Consider the following 18,844-nt stretch of genomic DNA (forward strand, 5'->3'; position numbering starts at 1 on the left):
TGAACTTCTGAACTGAATGATCCCCACCTCTTCTTCAGGTGCAGGCACTGTTTCCCACCTCCTGAACTTGAGTTCAACTAATCAGTTTCCCCTGAATTGCTTCATAAATGATACCTTGCAGTCTACCTAGTTGGGTTATTGAGGCTAGGACTTTGGGTAGTTTCAAATTTAGGTTGGATAAGTACATGAGTGGGAGGGGTTGGATTTGAGTGGGACTTGCACATCAGAGCTTATTTCTTGGGTGGCATTGAAAATTGGGTTGGTCAAATGTTTTGTTAGTGGGATGAATTGTAAAGGACCTGCCTAGTATGGGCCAACAGGCCTCCTGCAGTGTTCCTCCTTTCTTATGTTCTTAAATCTACATGCTAGTGCTATCATACTAGTAAAATTCACACTCTTGACTTTTCCTTTAAGATTATTATTATCAAGGGGAAGCGCTAAACCCGGAGGATTATACAGCACCTGGGGGGGGGGGGATGTGGAAGGCATTCAGGCTTAATTCGGGGAACTGGAGCACAGATCCAATTCCCTAAATCAAGAGCCCCTCACCAACATCAAGGAACCTTCCTTGAGGGGTCCTTTAAGATTAAATTAGGAAAAAATGCTTCATTATTGGCAAATATGTATAAAAATGAAAGTAAAAAACTAAAATAATTATAATTATGACAAATAATGACTTTAATCTTCTAAAGTTTTTCTACATGTCTTTTTATATATTTCTTAATACACTGACGATTTCCCACCAAGGCAAGGTGACCCACCAAGGTGACCCACCAAGGTGACCCACCAAGGCAAGGTGACCCACCAAGGCAAGGTGACCCACCAAGGCAGGGTGACCCACCAAGGCAGGGTGACCCACCAAGGCAGGGTGACCCAAAAATGGAAGAAATGCTTTTATCTCACTCAATCATTGTCTTGCCAGAGGTGCACCAATACTACAGTTCAAAACTACAACATATCTCTACCCATCCTTCAGAGTGCAGACACTGTATCTCCCACCTCCAGGACTCAAGTCCGGCTAACCTGTTTCCTTGAACCCCTCCAAAAATATTACCTTGCTCACACTCCAACAGCACTTTAAACTGATCATAGATTCACTTAATATTATCTATTAATTAACTTGTGACTTAACCTACCACTGATGCTGACTGTTTTGGTTCATTTCACTGAAAAGTTACAATTATACTTACTCTTAATTTCTTTAACCAGGTGAGCAGTTGCATTTGCAACATCCTTGGCAGATTGCACAAAATGACGCTTGGCCACAACATTGTTGGTCTTGGCAGATGCAACACGGCAGCTGTTGCATAACGCACTGGTGTGCTTAGCAATGATTGTTGCTGCACTAAGAACCTGCTGCTGATTGCTGTTGGAATCGGTGAGTGTTTGGCAAGCATTGACGATAGCCTGATTTGCACGAGCAAACTGCGACTGATCAACTAATCCCGGACGGCCAGCAACACTTGATGAATCAGAAACACCAACAAGATAAGCTGCCTGAGCAGCACTCTCAACCAGTCCACATATAGCATTGCTCACGTCTTTTACAGCAAACCCAAATTTGTCATGTTCCAGTTTCTTTGCATGGTTAGCAATGCCAGTCATAGCATCTCCTAAACTCTTGGAGCGATCCATGACTGTATCCAAGCACTCAAAGTAAGACATATCTGTAACAGACTCAGATGGATGGTCAAGAAGAGGTTTCATTGACTGAATAGCCCGGACAGCATTATCACACTCCTTCTGCCCGGGAGCAGCAGATGTACACACATTAATGAGATTGTTGATGGAGTCTGTAACAGCTCGGGCAGCACTTGCCAACTGATTCTTGGCATTAGGGGCATTAGGATCGGCAGAAACTGTCTTGGCAGATACTAACAGTTTTGATGAAGACATTGACACACTCTTCAAGCTAACAACTATCTGTCCCTGTACTTCACGATCTTGAGCGGTGCCAGCCATCTCCATGCCAACGCCCATCAAACTGCCAAATGCTCCTGAGAATTTTTTAGACGATGTTGCCAAATGTTGTGTAGACATGCGAGCCGATGTCACCACTTCTGAAGTAACACTGTTGAGTTCAGCAGCAGCATTGCTCAGTTCAGACTGTAATTCACCATATGGCTTTGAGCTACGTGGGAACCTGCCAGCATCCAAATCGTTGGTTGAATCAGTAATACTCATTATAGCATCATCGACATCTTTCTGACCAGGTAGGCAGTTAACTGTCATATTAAGAGCTTGAGATACACCTTTAGCCACCTGAGCAAGCTTCTGTTGTGAAGCGGCACTCTGAGGTCCCTGCACGACTACACGAGCTTCCTCAATCAGCTCTGACGACTTTATCATTACCTCTCGTGCAGCTTCAATCAGACGATATCTAAGAGTGTGATCGGAGGATGTGGCAACAACACCCCGAACAGCATTAGAAAATTCTTTAAGGGCTTGTGCGGTATCGCGGGAAGCCAAGCCGGTGAAGTGCTGGTTACCTTGGGAAGATGATGTCAGTAACTGTGCCATAGTGGAGCCCACAGTCTTACTAGAGTTTGTAAGTTGCTGTGCGGCATTCTCTGGCGTCTCACCGGGCAGAGGTCGCAAAGTGCCAGCTTTGGCAGCTTTCCCAAGGTCACTGAGGTCATCACTGAGACCCTGAATAGCATCTAGTGCAGAATCAATTTCTAATGACCCACATGCTTCTTGGGCTTTCCCAATTGCAGATCTAAGGTCAACCAAAGCTTGGCCAAACTGCTTGGAAGAATTGTTGAGTTGAAGAGCAGAAGCTTGATCTGAGATGGTAGGCAAAGCAGCTTTCACAGAGGCCACCATTTTTGTACCAGGTTGTAGGAACTGGTTGCATGAATTGATAAGGGCCAGCTGAGAGCGTGGTGAATCTGGATTATTGATAGTACCCTTTACACCCTCCACAAGGCGAGGAATTACATCTGCCACTGACTTGCAGTCAGATATTAGTTCATCTTGAGTAGCTGGACTACTGTTATGTGGGCCAGCACCTTGAGCAGCAGCCATACACTGTGTGCCTGTGGCAGCAGCATGCTTAGCAGCATTTTCCAGGCGCTTAATAATCTTTTTCTTCAGTGCGTTAGCTGCAGCAGCATTGGTTGCAACTCTAACATTTTCTGCAGCTTCTCTAAGTAATACTTGGTGATTTTCATCATTAGGATGTGAAGCACACTGCTTAGCAGCCTCGACCATTTTTGCAGTAGCATCAGCAAGCTGTTTGGCTGCCGCTAATAATCTGTTCTGCAGATCTGGATCTTCTTGGGATTCTGCTTCAAATTTAATAGATTGTATGAGGTGTGAAGTGGCCTGAGCCAAGATCTTAGCCTGTCTAACCATTTCTGATGCATTACCCTGAGAGGCAAATAACTTTTCACTTGAGATAAGAATAGTTTCCACAGATTCGTCGTGGACGGTGAGACGGCCTCTTTGCTCCCCAGCAGTCTTGATGTGGTTCAGAAGATCGTTGAGAGCTCGTGTGACTTCGGCTGCTGCCTGGGAGAGGTCACGGAGTAGTATGTCATCTTGTGTTGCACGCTGGCACACCTGCACCATGCATTCAACTGCTCGACCAACTTCCTTTGCAGCTTCGATAAGCTGACTCTGGCATGCAGGACTGTCGATGGTGGGAGCTACAACTTTTGCACAAGCCACCAGTTGGGAGGTTGCTAGAGCACATGCAGTGGCAGAATTTATAACAATATTCTGAAGCTCTTGATCCTCACAGTGTGAAGCAACAGCCTTAGCTTTGAGAATAAGAGCTGCAGTTGTGTTTGCAACAGCCTTAGCCAGTCCAAGGAGAATATCTTGAGTTTCATGATCAAGGTGAGCATCAACGGTGTGAAGAACAACATTGGAAGCCTCTCCGACTTGAGAAGCGGCCGTCAGCAATCCCTGACGAGGTTCCTTTCTCTCAGGCTCAGCAGCAATCAGCAAGTCAGAGAAGGCATTGCAGAGAACTCTGGCTGCACCTAACAGTTTATCCGACTCATTTTCAGTTTCCAGAAGAGCAGCAATCATGCGAACGCCCTTCGTCATTTCCGGCAGGTTAGAAGTAATAGTATGAATGGCGGCACCTACAGCAGTGTGATCAACTTCTTCATGTACAGCTGGAAACAAGAAACAAAAGTATTAAATAACTATACAAAAGCAGTATGAATACAGGTGCTCCTTGATTTATGATATTTTGACTTTATGATGAGGCAAAACCAATTACTCTGGAGATGAAAAATAAGATAATTATCCAGCATAAAGGTAATAAGTCCAATTACAGTGGACCCCCTGTTAACGATATTTTTTCACTCCAGAAGTATGTTCAGGTGCCAGTACTGACCGAATTTGTTCCCATAAGGAATATTGTGAATTAGATTAGTCCATTTCAGACCCCCAAACATACACATACAAACACACTTACATAAATACACTTACATATTGGTCGCATTGGGAGGTGATCGTAAACCAGGGGTCCACTGTACAGTGGACCCCCGGTTAACGATATTTTTTCACTCCAGAAGTATGTTCAGGTGCCAGTACTGACCGAATTTGTTCCCATAAGGAATATTGTGAATTAGATTAGTCCATTTCAGACCCCAAACATACACATACAAACACACTTACATAAATACACTTACATATTGGTCGCATTGGGAGGTGATCGTAAACCGGGGGTCCACTGTATTAACAAAAATAGTAGCATAACACTAAAAATCACCCAGACACAAACTGGCACTGTGAATAAAAGTATTCATGTGAATATTTTGCTGAACAGTGTTTCAAACACTGGTCCTTTGATGGCTGCTGTTGCTGGTCAGAATGGAATGTAATGTAACATAAACGAGGCCACAACGTAGTTTCCCAAGCCGAACAATCTTTAATAAAGTAGACCCTCGACCAACGATGACATTGTCTAACATTAAATTCGACTAACGATACATGTTAATGCTAACATGTTGCCTCGACTAACGATAAAAAAAACTCGACTAACGATATTCAGTCTCGGGTACCAATTAATATCGTTAGTCAAGGGTCCACTGTACTTGCAAGAAAGTGATCGACCTATGAGTCTACATACACTTTCAATGAAGCATGAGCTGTACTCTGCTGTAAAATTCACGTGAAATAACTTGGATAAAAATAAGATCATCTTCCTTCACAAGTCGCTAGAGACAGTGGCTGTAAGGCACTATATGACCTCTATGAGTACAGCTCTTCCAATCTAATTCATTGTAATAACCGTAAGGGCAGCAGGCCTCCAGCAGCAACAGCCTGGTTGACCAGGCAAGCACCAGACGAGCCTGGGCCATGACCGGGCTCCGAGAGTAGTGAAACTCTCGAAACTCTTCAAAGGTTTTATTTATTATATCTGACTGAACTATGAATACCATATATTAAAACTACAAGAGTGTATCTTCTTCTGAATTCGGTGGAGCACTCTTCACAAGACACTGTTCACAAGACACTGTTCACAAGACACTGTTCACAAGACACTGTTCACAAGACACTGTTCACAAGATACTGTTCATAAGATACTGTTCACAGGGGCACATTCAAGGACTTCAAAGTATCAAACAAGAAGATTTTGTACTCACAGGAGGTCAGTGTGACCACTTCAGCCGTGGCAGCATTCATGGCTGCGATCTGACTTGTAACAGTCTGCTTGTTGGAGTCGAGGGTCACCTGCTTCCACTTGATGGATGCTGGGTCTGTGCCCAGCTCAGGAAGCTCAGCCTTTGTCTCCAAACTTTGTGTACATTCACCAATTATCAAGTGACCAGTTTCAATTGTGGTGACAAGAGCTTTTTGTGGTTTGCTAAGAACGCTTGTTACTTGAGGGTGTTTAGCCTGCAAACACCATTAACAATATTAATAAAAATAATTGTGTGCATTCTAAATTTCCTTCTAACATCAAAAAGTGAAATTTTTCAGTAGTCTACAATAATTTATTACAAAAATGAAGTATAATTTTTTAAAGCTACTGTAAATGGTATATTAAATATGAGACTTATAAAAGAATGGAGGTCATTATTCATTCCTTATAAAAGAGAGATCTTAGCATGACACGTACTTGCGGTCTTAACACTCCTAGGTAGGAAGCTTGCAAAAAGAGAAAAACAAAAAACATCCAATAAAACCACCGCTACAAGGAAAGAAAAAAGCACTTTCCTTAAAAAAGGATATATATAACTGAAGTTCTAAAAGGTTATATATACAACAAATCAAAGTTCACAATAGCAAGACAAAAGAAAATATACTAGAAAAATGATGTTATCAACATAACTATCATCTACAATACAAATACACTACAATATGCTCAGTAATAACCCACAGGGAGACAGAAACTTAGGAGGCTGATTGATCTATATTTCAACCCCCTTCTGGGGTCCTCTTCAGCAGATACACAAGTGAAAAGGAGAACTTGAATTTACAGGAAAAGTTGAACCACTCACCATGCTGGGAAGCAGAGTGTCGGGTCAGCGCACTCACCCGACACTCTCTACTTCCCAGCACAGTGAGAGGTTCGGTTTTTCCTGTAAATTCAAGTTCTCGTTTCACTTGCATATCTGCTGAAGAGGACCCCAGAGGAGGAATCAAAACATACAGATCAACCAACCTGAGTTATTAATAAGCAGTGACAGTACAGTGGACCCCCGGTTAACGATATTTTTTCATTCCAGAAGTATGTTCAGGTGCCAGTACTGACCGAATTTGTTCCCATAAGGAATATTGTGAAGTAGATTAGTCCATTTCAGACCCCCAAACATACACGTACAAACGCACTTACATAAATACACTTACATAATTGGTCGCATTCGGAGGTAATCGTTATGCGGGGGTCCACTGTATTTGTCACACTTTAGTTATTCACATTACAATTATTACAAGAGTCCTAAAAATTATGAAATCTAACCAAAGAGCATAATTATAACAAGAAACACTAAAACAATGTTTCATATTAACAAAAGAGCTGAGTGACCAGAAATGACTGATGAAGAGCATGTTCGGTAACAAGACATATACAAAACATCTTCCACCAGGAGACATTTTTTGTGGCTAATATATTTTCAAGAAGAATCACAAGATTTTTTTTATATAGTCAACATTTAACTCATAAACTGTCCAAACGTAGATCTATGTTCACGTGCGTAGCGCTCCGACCTTTGTTTTCTCCATTTGAAAGCAAGTAAAAAAAAAACGTAGATCTACGTTCGGAGCGCTACGCACGTGAACGTAGATCTACGTTTGGACAGTTTAGGGGTTAATGTGCAATGTTCATGTTTTCATACACTAATACAGTACATAGGTCTATCAAATACAGCAATGGTTGATGGTTAATAGAATACTTGTATAATAGAGGAAAAACTAATACTCTAATGTTGAGAATATCTTATATCAGATGAAAAGATTTTCGTAGTCCTGAATATTCTCATATCATAGAGGGGAAAATTACCCTTCATATAACGAAAGAAAAATCCTTCTAGTCTTGAGAATAGTCAAGTAGTGAAGAAAAAAATCATCTTATTCTTGAGAATATTGCCAAATGTAAACTGATACATATGAAATTAGAAATTAACCGAGTACAAATAATGAACATTGTGATGAACGTACAAAGCCCTGAACCTGATGATGCAGCAAATGAAAGCTAAGAAAGAATAAGAACTTTAAAAGGTAAAATTTTGGGCAGTGTGTATACAGTTTAGAAATGCTGGCAGATAACTTTATTAATGTAAGATCTGTCTCAAAAATTTCACTGACCAGATAATCTCAAGTATTGCACCTTTAAGTTATGAAAGGGATATAAATATTAATACTGTATATAGATCTTATCTCCACGGGGAAGTGGTAAAGAATTCTTCCTCTGCAAGTCATGTGTGTCTTTTTTTGGGTCGCATGTGCGGATGAACATAAGTTGCATGGGTCGGAAGTCGAGGAGGATCTGTTGTGGAGTTAAATATAATGGTACTGGAGGACAGAAGAACCAGGGAAGCCATAACATATAAAATATTCATTGTAACTGTTATGGAAGAGAGGTACAGGCTGTCTGAGAGGTGGGAAACACACACTTGGTGGATGGTCTGGGAATAGAAAAGCTCTTGAGACTATTCAAAGGTATAAGGTATACTGATGAAGGAGTGGTGGAGGAAGTTTCCATACACAGTTTTAAGAGCAAGTACAATATAGCTCACAAGGTCAGTGGTAGTGAATGTGGCAAGAGGCAAGTTAAGAGGCAGGGCCAGGAGCCAAAACTTGACCCCTGCAACTACACACAGGTGAGTACAGCTCTCAGGAAATAGAAAGCAATCAGATTTAATCCAAGGAAGAGGAGGGCAGCTCCAATTCTTTAGATCTAAGGGTCTTTCACAAACAAAAAACACTGACCTTAAAGACACAGAGAAATAAATTTTAGTAAACATCCTTCACACTAAACGAGTAATAAATAGACACAGAGATATTAGCTTTACCAGTTTGAACTAAAACATTTAGTGATAAATGGCAATATATTTACAAAAGCATTAATCAGCACAGCAATACCTGGAACATATCTTTTATCCATTTACTTACTGTGGGAGGCTGGTGGGCAAGGTTGATCTGCCCCACAACAGCTACAGACTGCACTCCTGGCATGGAGCCTGTACCGAAGTTCTGGGCGCCTAGCAAGGGAGATGCAAAACTCAAAAATACAGCAAAACAGATGAAAATAAGTTACGAAAAAGCCTCTACCTATAAAATGCATATATGTAAATATTTTCACATAAAATAGCAAATAGCCACTTAGTTAAATTAATAAAAACCGGCCAAATATTATACTATTAACACAAAAGTTATGACAGGCCAAAAATCATCAAACTTCATAACAAATATATAACAGATTACTAAATACACAAAATAAGAATAATGTGTTCCTTAAGAATTATGGACAAAATTTCTTCAAAGCTCTAAATGAGTACAGTAGAACCCACGTATCCACGGATTTGGTTTTCGCAGTTTCAGTAATCCGTGGTTTACCACGACTTGAAAATAATCCTTAATTTTGCAAAAAATAGAAATGTTGATAGTTCTTCAAAGCCTACGAGAAACCGTGAAGTGGTTCCCATCAGTGAAAAAGTGATAATTCTCAATGTATAGTGTATCCCCTGCAACACAGGAGGACTACTGTACTTATAAGTTATATGTATGTGTCACATTAAAAATAACATATGCAAAAAAAAAAACATGGAATTGGTGGGGGATTGAACCCATGGCACGTGAGTCCTACAACTCCAGGCCAGTGTGTTAATCACTTGGCTTAACGTAGTTCCGTACAATGACTCAAATGTTTAAACTGGTCATTTTTACAAAAGACAATTTTAAAAATATGTGTAATACAGTGGACCCCCGGTTAACGATATTTTTTCACTCCAGAAGTATGTTCAGGTGCCAGTACTGACCGAATTTGTTCCCATAAGGAATATTGTGAAGTAGATTAGTCCATTTCAGACCCCCAAACATACACGTACAAACGCACTTACATAAATACACTTACATAATTGGTCGCATTCGGAGGTGATCGTTATGCGGGGGTCCACTGTATAACCATATACCAAAGCAATATTTTAAACATAAAAATAAAGCACTACTGCAAACAATAAAATATGAGCACATAAAGATCCAGCACTGGGTAAAAAAATTTTTGTTTAATAAAACTTATCTTGCATCTTACTGGAGAACCGGAACTCTTTCTTGTGTTCCACGTAGTGACTATATTACTACCACACTTTCTGTCTTGCATCTTACTGGAGAACCGGAACTCTTTCTTGTGTTCCACGTAGTGACTATATTACTACCACACTTTCTGTCTTGCATCTTACTGGAGAACCGGAACTCTTTCTTGTGTTCCACGTAGTGACTATATTACTACCACACTTTCTGTCTTGCTTCTTACTGGAGAACCGGAACTCTTTCTTGTGTTCCACGTAGTGACTATATTACTACCACACTTTCTGTCTTGCATCTTACTGGAGAACCGGAACTCTTTCTTGTGTTCCACGTAGTGACTATATTACTACCACACTTTCTGTCTTGCTTCTTACTGGAGAACCGGAACTCTTTCTTGTGTTCCACGTAGTGACTATATTACTACCACACTTTCTGTCTTGCTTCTTACTGGAGAACCGGAACTCTTTCTTGTGTTCCACGTAGTGACTATATTACTACCACACTTTCTGTCTTGCATCTTACTGGAGAACCGGAACTCTTTCTTGTGTTCCACGTAGTGACTATATTACTACCACACTTTCTGTCTTGCATCTTACTGGAGAACCGGAACTCTTTCTTGTGTTCCACGTAGTGACTATATTACTACCACACTTTCTGTCTTGCTTCTTACTGGAGAACCGGAACTCTTTCTTGTGTTCCACGTAGTGACTATATTACTACCACACTTTCTGTCTTGCTTCTTACTGGAGAACCGGAACTCTTTCTTGTGTTCCACGTAGTGACTATATTACTACCACACTTTCTGTCTTGCATCTTACTGGAGAACCGGAACTCTTTCTTGTGTTCCACGTAGTGACTATATTACTACCACACTTTCTGTCTTGCATCTTACTGGAGAACCGGAACTCTTTCTTGTGTTCCACGTAGTGACTATATTACTACCACACTTTCTGTCTTGCATCTTACTGGAGAACCGGAACTCTTTCTTGTGTTCCACGTAGTGACTATATTACTACCACACTTTCTGTCTTGCATCTTACTGGAGAACCGGAACTCTTTCTTGTGTTCCACGTAGTGACTATATTACTACCACACTTTCTGTCTTGCATCTTACTGGAGAACCGGAACTCTTTCTTGTGTTCCACGTAGTGACTATATTACTACCACACTTTCTGTCTTGCTTCTTACTGGAGAACCGGAACTCTTTCTTGTGTTCCACGTAGTGACTATATTACTACCACACTTTCTGTCTTGCATCTTACTGGAGAACCGGAACTCTTTCTTGTGTTCCACGTAGTGACTATATTACTACCACACTTTCTGTCTTGCATCTTACTGGAGAACCGGAACTCTTTCTTGTGTTCCACGTAGTGACTATATTACTACCACACTTTCTGTCTTGCATCTTACTGGAGAACCGGAACTCTTTCTTGTGTTCCACGTAGTGACTATATTACTACCACACTTTCTGTCTTGCATCTTACTGGAGAACCGGAACTCTTTCTTGTGTTCCACGTAGTGACTATATTACTACCACACTTTCTGTCTTGCTTCTTACTGGAGAACCGGAACTCTTTCTTGTGTTCCACGTAGTGACTATATTACTACCACACTTTCTGTCTTGCTTCTTACTGGAGAACCGGAACTCTTTCTTGTGTTCCACGTAGTGACTATATTACTACCACACTTTCTGTCTTGCTTCTTACTGGAGAACCGGAACTCTTTCTTGTGTTCCACGTAGTGACTATATTACTACCACACTTTCTGTCTTGCTTCTTACTGGAGAACCGGAACTCTTTCTTGTGTTCCACGTAGTGACTATATTACTACCACACTTTCTGTCTTGCTTCTTACTGGAGAACCGGAACTCTTTCTTGTGTTCCACGTAGTGACTATATTACTACCACACTTTCTGTCTTGCTTCTTACTGGAGAACCGGAACTCTTTCTTGTGTTCCACGTAGTGACTATATTACTACCACACTTTCTGTCTTGCTTCTTACTGGAGAACCGGAACTCTTTCTTGTGTTCCACGTAGTGACTATATTACTACCACACTTTCTGTCTTGCTTCTTACTGGAGAACCGGAACTCTTTCTTGTGTTCCACGTAGTGACTATATTACTACCACACTTTCTGTCTTGCTTCTTACTGGAGAACCAATACTGTTTGTGTTTCATTTAAGGACTATATTATTACCAAACTTTCTGACTTGTATTGTACAGGAAAACCAGAATTGTTCATTGTGTTCCATGTAGGGAATTACTACCATACGCTCTGACTTGCATCTTACCAGGGCGGGATTAAGATATGGGCTTCAGGGGTTGCAGCCAGGGGCCTCCGCCAGCTGGGGAGCCTCCGCCAGCTGGGGGGCCTCTGCCAGCTGGGGGGCCTCTGCCAGCTGGGGGCCTCCGCCAGCTGGGGAGCCTCCGCCAGCTGGGGGGCCTCTGCCAGCTGGGGGGCCTCTGCCAGCTGGGGGCCTCCGCCAGCTGGGGAGCCTCCGCCAGCTGGAGGGCCTTCAGAGATTAAGTGAAAAGTGTTCACTGTTACTGCTGTAAGTTTATAATTATAGTGTATTATTGCATCACATATATGATGAAATGTTTGACTCTTGTGATTATTTTTTTTTCCTTTTGAAAATATTACTGGGGGCCCTCACAGTACCTGTAGCCCAGGGTCTTCACAGTACCTGTAGCCCAGGGGCCCTCACAGTACCTGTAGCCCAGGGTCTTCACAGTAACTGTAGCCCAGGGGCCCTCACAGTACCTGTAGCCCAGGGGCCTACAAAATCTTAATCCGGCTGTGCATCTTACAGGAGAACCATAATTGTTCATCGTGTTCCATGTGGGGACTATATTATTAGGACACTTTCTGTCTTGCATCTCACAGTACCAGAATTGTTCAGTGTGGTCTATACTATATTATTACCACACTTTCCAACTTGTATCTTACTGGAGAACCAGAATTGTTTATTGTGTTCCATTATTATTATTATTTTTTATTATCACACTGGCTGATTCCCACCAAGGCAGGGTGGCCCGAAAAAGAAAAACTTTCACCATCATTCACGCCATCACTGTCTTGCCAGAAGGGTGCTTTACACTACAGTTTTTAAACTGCAACATTAACACCCCTCCTTCAGAGTGCAGGCACTGTACTTCCCATCTCCAGGACTCAAGTCTGGCCTGCCGGTTTCCCTGAACCCCTTCATAAATGTTACTTTGCTCACACTACAACAGCACGTCAAGTATTAAAAACCATTCATCTCCATTCACTCCTATCAAACATGCTCACGCACGCCTGCTGGAAGTCCAAGCCCCTCGCACACAAAACCTCCTTTACCCCCTCCCTCCAACCTTTCCTAGGCCGACCCCTACCCCGCCTTCCTTCCACTACAGACTGATACACTCTTGAAGTCATTCTGTTTCGCTCCATTCTCTCTACATGTCCGAACCACCTCAACAACCATGTAGGGAATTATTACCACACTTTCCAACTTGCATCTTACTGGAGAACCACAATTGTTCATTGTGTTCCATGTAGGGACTATATTATTACCACAATTTCTGTCCTGACTTGTTCATTCAAAATTGCTCAAACACTTACCGTTGACTCCAGGCCTCATAACCGCAGGTTTGGCAATTGACTCTTCCTCCACATGCCTGGCTCCTCCTCCTGTGTCTCCATGCTGCAGGATACTGGCCCTATACAAAAAAAATTAGCAGTATAAAGGAGGGGTGGGGGTATTTGCTGTTTGGAGAGACATTTAAACCGTTGTATCTGCATTACTCTGGCAAGACAGTGATAATGTGAATGATGGTGAAAATGTATATTTTTCGAGTCACCTTGGCTAGGTGGGAGATGGCCAGTGTACTTTAAAAAAAAATAAAAAACCCTTTTGTAGTTCTAAATTATGCTACTAAATTTTCTTTGGGAACATTGTTATCGTAGTAAATAGAAAATAATAAGTAGTAGTACTAATATTCAACCAGTTCATAATACAGTGGACCCCCGCTTTACGATCACCTCCCAATGCGACCAATATGTAAGTGTATTTATGTAAGTGCGTTTGTATGTGTATGTTTGGGGGTCTAAAATGGACTAATCTAATTCACAATATTCCTTATGGAAACAAATTCGTTCAGTACTGGCACCTGAACATACTTCCGGAATGAAATAATGTCGTAAACTGGGGGTCCACTGTATAAGACAGCCTCTCCTCACTACGAACGTGTTGACTGACGACTCGAATTACGACGGACTCTGACCAGTACGTTATTTTATTTTTTATTATCACACTGGCCGATTCCCACCAAGGCAGGGTGGCCCGAAAAAAAAAACTTTCACCATCATTCACTCCATCACTGTCTTGCCAGAAGGGTGCTTTACACTACAGTTTAAACTGCAACATTAACACCCCTCCTTCAGAGTGCAGGCACTGTACTTCCCATCTCCAGGACTCCAGTCCGGCGTGCCGGTTTCCCTGAACCCCTTCATAAATGTTACTTTGCTCACACTCCAACAGCACGTCAAGCACCAAAAACCATTTGTCTCCATTCACTCCTATCAAACACGCTCACACATGCCTGCTGGAAGTCCAAGCCCCTCACACACAAAACCTCCTTTACCCCCTCCCTCCAACCTTTCCTAGGCTGACCCCTACCCCGCCTTCCTTCCACTACAGACTGATACACTCTTGAAGTCATTCTGTTTCGCTCCATTCTCTCTACATGTCCGAACCACCTCAACAACCCTTCTTCAGCCCTCTGGACAACAGTTTTGGTAATCCCGCACCTCCTCCTAACTTCCAAACTACGAATTCTCTGCATTATATTCACACCACACATTGCCCTCAGACATGACATCTCCACTGCCTCCAGCCTTCTCCTCGCTGCAACATTCATCACCCAAGCTTCACACCCATATAAGAGCGTTGGTAAAACTATACTCTCATACATTCCCCTCTTTGCCTCCAAGGACAAAGTTCTTTGTCTCCACAGACTCCTAAGTGCACCACTCACCCTTTTCCCCTCATCAATTCTATGATTCACCTCATCTTTCATACACCCATCCACTGACACGTCCACTCCCAAATATCTGAATACATTCACCTCCTCCATACTCTCTCCCTCCAATCTGATATCCAATCTTTCATCACCTAATCTTTTTGTTATCCTCATAACCTTACTCTTTCCTGTATTCACTTTTAATTTTGTTCTTTTTACATACCCTACCAAATTCATCCACCAATCTCTGCAACTTCTCTTCAGAATCTCCCAAGAGCACAGTGTCATCAGCAAAGAGCAACTGTGACAACTCCCACTTTATGTGTGATTCTTTATCTTTTAACTCCACGCCTCTTGCCAAGACCCTCGCATTTACTTCTCTTACAACCCCATCTATAAATATATTAAACAACCACGGTGACATCACACATCCTTGTCTAAGGCCTACTTTTACTGGGAAATAATTTCCCTCTTTCCTACATACTCTAACTTGAGCCTCACTATCCTCGTAAAAACTCTTCACTGCTTTCAGTAACCTACCTCCTACATCATACACCTGCAACATCTGCCACATTGCCCCCCTATCCACCCTGTCATACGCCTTTTCTAAATCCATAAATGCCACAAAGACCTCTTTAGCCTTATCTAAATACTGTTCACTTATATGTTTCACTGTATGTATACCTAAATAATGTATATTAGAGCTGGTTTCCTTTATTCTGTTTATGACAATAAACAGGACACTACTGTATAAACATTTAAAAATACTATACCAGAAATATTATAAATGGTGCAAAGGTGACATTAAATCAATATCAAAGATGGTTGACACAAACCCACTACCATTATAGTATGCTCCTCATTTAGCGACTATAATTTGTTTACCGACGTGGTCTTAGGAACGGAATTCCGTTGTTAAGTGAGGAGAGGTTGTATTGTAATTTCATACAAAATTGAGAAATATCTTTACGTCATTTGTCCTGACAGGATAAACCTGTAACATACATATGACTGAGGTGACACATCTATAACATACATGTTTACTGTAGAGGGCAAAACATGCTTATTGGAATGAATCATGAGACTGCATGATGTAGCATAAGAGTACATGAAGAACTGTGACATGCATTACTGTACTTACTCAATAACAACCCACATGGAGACAGAAACTCAGAAGATTAAATTATCTGTATTTTTCGACCTCTTATCCATGGGGGAAATGGAGAAGAATTCTTCCTCTGTGAGTCATATATCATAAGAGGTGACTAAAATACCAGGAGGAAGGATCTAGTAACCCCTTCTCCTGTATAAATTACTAAATTTAAAAAGATATACTTGTGTTTTCTGTTTTAGGTCACCTTAGCTTGGTGGGATACGGCCAGTGTGTTTGTCAACACATTTCACATATGTTAGCCATGATGCCACAGACTTCAAATACTGTCAGGTCAGCAGAGTTTAAACCTGCTATGACGCCCCGCTGGGAGGAGGAATCGGTCAGACACGTACCCTCAGCGAGACGAGTTTAAACCTGTTATGACGCCCCGCTGGGAGGAGGAATCAGTCAGACACGTACCCTCAGCCAGATGAGTTTAAACCTGTTATGACGCCCCGCTGGGAGGAGGAATCAGTCAGACACGTACCCTCAGCCAGACGAGTTTAAACCTGTTATGACGCCCCGCTGGGAGGAGGAATCAGTCAGACACGTACCCTCAGCCAGACGAGTTTAAACCTGTTATGACGCACCGCTGGGAGGAGGAATCAGTCAGACACGTACCCTCAGCCAGACGAGTTTAAACCTGCTATGACACCCCGCTGGGAGGAGGAATCAGTCAGACACGTACCCTCAGCCAGACGAGTTTAAACCTGCTATGACGCCCCGCTGGGAGGAGGAATCAGTCAGACACGTACCCTCAGCCAGACGAGTTTAAACCTGCTATGACGCACCGCTGGGAGGAGGAATCAGTCAGACACGTACCCTCAGCCAGACGAGTTTAAACCTGCTATGACGCCCCGCTGGGAGGAGGAATCAGTCAGACACGTACCCTCAGCCAGACGAGTTTAAACCTGCTATGACGCCCCGCTGGGAGGAGGAATCAGTCAGACACGTACCCTCAGCCAGACAGGACATCAGACTGCAGGCTGAGTTTCCTACCACTTTTCTTCTCAATAAACCAATACAATCATCTCAGTGAGTTATCATTCACCTATACTCCACCAAACATGTTAAAAGAAAAAAATTGACCCCCTTCTGCGATCCTCTGAGTCTGTCTCCATGTGGGTTGTTACTGAGAACTGACAAGTGTTCAACACTTTAGTTCTTATGATTTACTTACTTGATAGGTGACACCATATCTTCCACCATCGCTGACCCATCATCTCCCTCAATTCCTATGTGATCTTTGGCACGCTGCTTCTTAAGGATAATGTCAATATAGCCAGCAATCAGCTGGGCAATTGGTTCACCTTCAGTAGTTTGGACAGAATAATACTGGTCGGAGTAATCGCCAAAGTCTAGAAAAGATTACAATTATTAAATAAACGAAATAAACACAATTGTCAGAATGGTAACTCTAATAATATGATTGCAAACAAACCATGGAACAGGTGAGGTGTGACTTGTTTACATAGGGTTCAAGCTCCAGCCGTTCTATGGTTTATCAGCATGGTACTCTGCTTTATAATGTTCCTAGAAAATTATAAACTTTCTAGAATATTATATCTCAAAATCAGCCTCAAAACTAACATTGTTATTATTTTAGGAATTTTAATATTATATTTGACACTGTTCTCCATGGGGAAGTGAAACTGAATACTTCCTCCGTAAGTCATGTGTATCTTAAGAGGAGACTAAAATGCCGGGAGCAAGGGGCTAGTAACCCCTTCTCCTGTATACATGTACTTCCCATTTCCAGGACTCAAATTCAGCTAACCAATTTCCCTGAATCCCTTCACAAAATATTACCCTGCTGACACTCCAACAGCTCGTCAGGTCCCAAAAACCATTCATCTCCATTCACTCCTATCTAACACGCTCAAGCATGCTTTCTGGAAGACCAAGCCCTTCGCCCACAAAACCTCCTTTACCCACTCCCCATGAAGTGGAACAGAATTCTTCCTCCATAAGCCACACATGTTGTAAGAGGTGACTAAAATGCCAGGAGCAAAGGGCTAATAATCCCTTCTCCTGTATTCATTACTAAAGTTAAAAAGAGAAACTTTTGTTTTTCTTTTTAGGCCACCCTGCCTTGGTGGGATATGGCCAGTCTGTTGAAAGAAGAAGAATAACAGCATCTAATTCTCCAGGTACTACATGACCCCTATGGGTTTAGAGTTTCCCAATGAATATCAGACTACCTCCATACATTCTCTACTTCTTCCAGAGTTATAGTTCATATCTATATACTGATGACACTTGCTTCTCAGGTGAAATGTTTCACTGACAAATGTGATTAATGCTGCATGTGTGATATTGGCAGTTTGGAGGGATATGTTGTGTATCTTTATACGTATATGCTTCTAAACTGTTGTATTCTGAGCACCTCTACAAAAGCAGTGATAATGTGTGAGTGTGGTGAAAGTGTTGAATGATGATGAAAGTATTTTCTTTTTGGGGATTTTCTTTCTTTTTTGGGTCACCCTGCCTCGGTGGGTCACCCTGCCTCGGTGGGTCACCCTGCCTCGGTGGGTCACCCTGCCTCGGTGGGTCACCCTGCCTCGGTGGGTCACCCTGCCTCGGTGGGAGACAGCCGACTTGTTGAAAAAAAAGTGTGTCTTGGCCATCAACTTGCTCACAGTGTATACACACAATTCCTGCTTTACAATGTTTCACTAATACAGCAGTTTTCAATTACAGCCATTTTTAATATATTCAGACTTCCTACAATAAACATAATCATTCACTATAAGCTAAGGACTAAAATATTTTAAGGCTAGTAATGTGTGTACTGTATATGCATTTTTTAGGCCTAGCTCTATTGCTCACTTAATATATGTTAGTGTAAACATGTTATCAGGATTTTATATGTATTTGAAAGTTGAATAAGGCTGCCTCATTTTACAGTGATATTTGCTTTACATCAGTAGCCTGGAACCTAACTTACTGTATAAGTGGGGCCCTACAGTAGCCTGG

General features: G+C 41.9%; 1 protein-coding gene across 2 annotated transcripts in view; it reads right to left on the minus strand.

Moving 5' to 3' along the window:
* The window catches only part of rhea (Talin_middle and talin-RS domain-containing protein rhea), a 351,846-nt gene that overhangs the window by 78,938 nt on the left and 254,064 nt on the right, over window positions 1–18,844 (minus strand). For both annotated transcript variants that reach the window (XM_070105058.1, XM_070105057.1), the window contains exons 11-15: window positions 17,049–17,226; window positions 13,316–13,413; window positions 8,578–8,666; window positions 5,607–5,859; window positions 1,191–4,127 (exon numbers count right to left, since the gene is read on the minus strand). In XM_070105058.1, the coding sequence (XP_069961159.1) occupies window positions 1,191–4,127; window positions 5,607–5,859; window positions 8,578–8,666; window positions 13,316–13,413; window positions 17,049–17,226 (3,555 nt within the window). The remainder of the gene's footprint in view (window positions 1–1,190; window positions 4,128–5,606; window positions 5,860–8,577; window positions 8,667–13,315; window positions 13,414–17,048; window positions 17,227–18,844) is intronic.

Source organism: Cherax quadricarinatus, chromosome 96 (assembly GCF_038502225.1).
Source record: "Cherax quadricarinatus isolate ZL_2023a chromosome 96, ASM3850222v1, whole genome shotgun sequence".
Taxonomy (NCBI): Eukaryota; Metazoa; Arthropoda; class Malacostraca; order Decapoda; family Parastacidae; genus Cherax; species Cherax quadricarinatus.